Raw genomic sequence first — 4,602 nt, forward strand, 5'->3', positions numbered from 1 at the left:
TGTTTCTAAAGGTTCAAGCTGTGATACGTGACTTGTATTTCATATAGGTCAGTTAAAATGTGAGGGTTATGTTTCTAAAGGTTCAAGCTGTGATACGTGACTTGTATTTCATATAGGTCAGTTATAATGTGAGGGTTATGTGTCTAAAGGTTCAAGCTGTGATACGTGACTTGTATTTCATATAGGTCAGTTAAAATGTGAGGGTTATGTAGGAAGTTCTTTTTTTTTCCAAACTGTTGGAAGAACTTAGGACAGGAAAATGATCAAATCTCAAAAAGTGACTTTTGTTTTGTGTAAATGCCACACAAATTAGTTTCTCTTTAACACATGGTAAAATAGTTGAAAGTGAACGAATTGATGGCTTAAAAAAGAAATTTTAGAGATTGAAAATATGTTATTAGAGGATTGAAAGTTACTTTGAACCAATGAAATGTGTGCATTGTTTTTGTTAAATCTTATTTATGAAGTAACTGAGTGCTCTACATAAATTTCATGACTCAGATATACATTAATACTTATTTTAATCCAATTAGCTGCATTTGTTTATATGAATCGTAAAAACATTTCAGCCAGTCACCTCTGGATTTCGAAGTTTCTTATTTTTAAGATATTTTATGATTGTTAGGCATAACAATTTTACTAAATTATGCATAGTTATTTAAATACCTTGTATTTGTGTTGACTACTTAGATATGAGTTTTGTTTCTATAATTAGAATTATTTTATTATTTTCTCTAAATTGTTTAAATATTTTTTTATGTATGTTAATTATGCATATCTCATCTTTCAGCTGTACCAAAACGGTTTTATAAAAATGTGTCGATTTCCCAAATAAATGGTAAGTCTTTTATTGATTTATAAATATATCTGGGACTTGTATTGCTATAAAAATGTATGTTGAGGTTATCATTAAATATGAAATATACATTGTGGTTATCATTACATACAATTACAATTTTATCTGTCTGGTGTGTCATTGCTAAATGCCAGAATAATTTGTAATTAAAGTGTCATCAGAGCAACCAAACAAGTAAACACTGGTGTATAGATTTAATGATTTCTTTTTTTACTGTTTAATGTTTTAGTAAATAAATGGAATAAAGAAAAAAATTCTTTAATTTTTCTTGTGCCTTTTTTTTTGTAGCTGAAACTATGTTAATGCACTAAATAAGTTCGGGTTTTATCTCTCATTAAACTGGATGTTCTCCTATTTTCCTACCTATCGGGTTTGTGATTGTCTGCTAAAGAAATCTGATATTGTGTCTAATATATATATAGTGCAAAAAATAATTTCTATAGTTTTAATTGAATAACTAATTTAAAGACATTTCAGATTGTTTAACCCTTTCACATTGGGTACGTCAAAGTGCTCATGTCACGATGTTACGTCTCCGTTTGTTAATTGATTTTCCGTAACTTCGTTCCGATGAAACTTTAGCGACACAAGTCCTTACTTAATAAAACTGGTTTATTCTTTCCGAATACAACTTTACGATACACTTATTTTCAACAGTCGCTCTATAACAAACGCTAATCAACTAACGTCAACAATACTTCTGACTGCGGTTCAATTACTCACTATCTACACACACATTATTCCCGTCACGTTGTCACCCTCTTTTTATATACCAGACTACCCTATATCTAGTAAATGCTAGAGCATTTGCCAAGGTACAGGATAGTTCTAGAAAATAGGTGGCGCCACACCAGTCACGTGACCACGATGACGCAACAACGACATTTTACAGAGTTACCTTAAAAAGTTACTTAAAGTACTTTGTTATCAATGTATATGAATAAATGTAACATCAAAACATAGTTAATAAATCAAATTTAATATTATACAAGTTTTAAGTTCTTAGTTTTATAAGGAAATATTTAAAACATCCTTAATCTCTTAGTATGAAAGTTGTGATATTTGCTCTCTACGGCTTCCCTCTTCTCTAATTCTTTGATAAATTACCAATAGTTATCTCCGATGTTTTATACTATATTATTCGTAACCAACAGAAGACAGGTTTTTATCTTTCAAATGATGTATTATGTTGTTTTCTGCAGAGGGGATTGTCTATTTCGTCAAATTTTGTAGTCTACAAAAGACTTGTGATGTTTACTGAAAGCTTGCCAAATTTTGTGAAGCTACATTAATTATTTTCAGTGTTATAATATGTATACCTTCATGGTGTTTAAAAGGTCATGTAAAATATGCAAACTTCTTGCAAAAGGCTTAAACAAAAGAAATGTTAATAATTTCCATTCACTAACACGATTCCGAACCAGGTTATATACACGTGTGTGAGGGGGAGTCTTAATTAGACTGGATTGGCATTATTTTTCAGGTTCGAATGTTCTTATTGTGTTTCTGTTGTTTTTTCAGCTGTCTCTAATGTCGCAGGTTCACTTTATTGAAGTGCACGGTTTCCCACAACATCTCACATTCATTACGACCAGTGTTTCTCAATTACAGTATTCTGTTCTTGTTTGTTTTAAAAGTTAATTCAGTAATTGACATTAGTTTCTTACTTTATGTGTCCACCCCTTGACCTTCTGTCCCAGTCTCTGCACTGGAATGTGGTGTTTGTTTCTAGTAGTGCTCTGTTGTCCTGTGTTGTTGTTTTTTATCTTAAATTGTTATTGGTATTATCAGGAAATGTATTCTTTTTTGTTTTATCTATATAAATTGATTTGAGGGACAAAATAGATTTATGCATTTTATTCTGATATCTTCTTACTGGACTTGTCTTGAAAAACGATACTTTAATTAATCCAAAGGTCACTCTCTTGGTAGGGAAGATAAAAACTTGTGTAAAATCAAGTCTCTTAAAGTCGTTTGAGTTTGTAGTAGATTTTCCTCATTTAAGAGAAATAAAGGGATTAAATTTGATCCAAAATGATCTCACAACCAGCTTGATCCGTAGTGGATAAAGGAAGTTACCCAGTGATTAGTGGATAAAGGAAGTCACCCAGTGACTAGTGGATAAAGGAAGTTAACACAGTGACTAGTGATTATCCTAAAGAGAGAAAGTATTTTTGTTCAAAACTGATAAAGTTGGGTTTGAAATCATCAGTTATTTCAATGATAAATAAACAGAAATTTAAAGCACTAAGTTGTATTTAGTTATGTAAGAAAATACATTTTATTTAACAAATTTTCTCTGATTTTATCATTATTTAGGGAAATATGAAGTTAACCTGGATCAGAAAAAATTAAAAACACCGTTGGGAAGAGTTTTTCAGGTGCCTAACGAAACCCTTGCCTTGGCCGTGGCTAACGAGTGGGATGCCCAGAAAGAGAAGATACAACCTCATACAATGAATATTGTAAGTAGTTGTGATTATTTGCATTTGTAAAGTTACAAAGTGTATGTTTGGGTAATTTTTATAAAAGTTTTAGAAGCTTAACTTGATAGCCTATGCTCTTTACTACATTATTTGAAATGTATATGAATTCAAGTAATATCTTATAGCATTATATCCTTTTTAACAATTGGTTTAAGGATACCATTGAGCACTAACCAAGACAAGAACAAAATCCCATTGATGAAGAGATATTTTTTTTCTCCACTTGGTACCCATTTTCAAATACATACTTTTTTGTATAATATTGGTTTACCTTCTTACATTTTGTTAAAAGTGCTTGAATATCTTTAAACTTCAAAAACTTGATACTATAAGTCATCTAATGTCTCATATAAGGTCCTCGAATACTTTAAATTCACTTTGTTCTTATTATATAGGGGCATGGCCATGTGTCATAAATTTATCTTTCCGTGATTAATAACCATTTTTCTAGCTTCACATGTTAAGTAATAGTTAATCACTCGCACATTTTGTCAGTTGTTCATATATTCTGACAAACGTAATCAAACCAACCGTATACTGTGTTTTTTTTAATGCAAAATATGCTGAAGTTCACAATAATAAGTGTTTTTAAATGTCCCTGAAACTTATTTTTTATGTTAATTTTGTTTTAAGTGTCCAAATCCCTGCATTTGAGTATTCTTTAATAAAGATGATGATATATTTTCCCCTCTTATAGTGTTAAGTCATGTGTATTATGATAGCCACGTTTTATGTAAATCTTCCCACTTGTTAGAAATAAACAATAAATATATGTATGTGTACAAGTACAAATGTTCCTAACAGAGTTAAACTGGTCAAATTGACATACCTATAATTGGAAACAGGAACCTTCACTTCCATGTGTGGGTTACACAATGATACAGAAGTCCAGAATCGATGTGCAGTGGGAAGCTTATCCTAGCTCTTACTGACATTTATAGTCCAGTAACTACATACACTAAATATCATGAATACTGAAGCACATAGTTACTATCGAAGAGTGGTTTTTTTTGTAGTTTTTGAGAAAGATAAACTTTAGTATGCAATGTCTATGACTTAAGTACATATATATTATCAATTTTATTCAAAGTTTCTGTCAAAGAATGTTCAGAAAAACATTTGTGACCTGGATAACAACTACTGTTTTCATATCCTGTGAGTTAAATTTATATATATATATTTACCCAGGTCACAAATGTTCTTCTGAACATCCTTTAACAGTAGAAATTTAACTCACAGGATATGAAAACAGTAGTTGTT

The 4,602-nt window shown here is 30.6% G+C and overlaps 1 protein-coding gene across 1 annotated transcript in view; it reads left to right on the plus strand.

Moving 5' to 3' along the window:
• Nucleotides 1-4,602, plus strand: part of LOC106475101 (ATP synthase mitochondrial F1 complex assembly factor 2-like) — an 18,418-nt gene that overhangs the window by 3,278 nt on the left and 10,538 nt on the right. The window contains exons 2-3 of the mRNA XM_013935799.2: nucleotides 791-838; nucleotides 3,176-3,321. Of these exons, the coding sequence (XP_013791253.1) occupies nucleotides 791-838; nucleotides 3,176-3,321 (194 nt within the window). The remainder of the gene's footprint in view (nucleotides 1-790; nucleotides 839-3,175; nucleotides 3,322-4,602) is intronic.

Source organism: Limulus polyphemus, unplaced genomic scaffold (genome assembly GCF_000517525.1).
Source record: "Limulus polyphemus unplaced genomic scaffold, Limulus_polyphemus-2.1.2 Scaffold8087, whole genome shotgun sequence".
Lineage (NCBI taxonomy): Eukaryota > Metazoa > Arthropoda > Merostomata > Xiphosura > Limulidae > Limulus > Limulus polyphemus.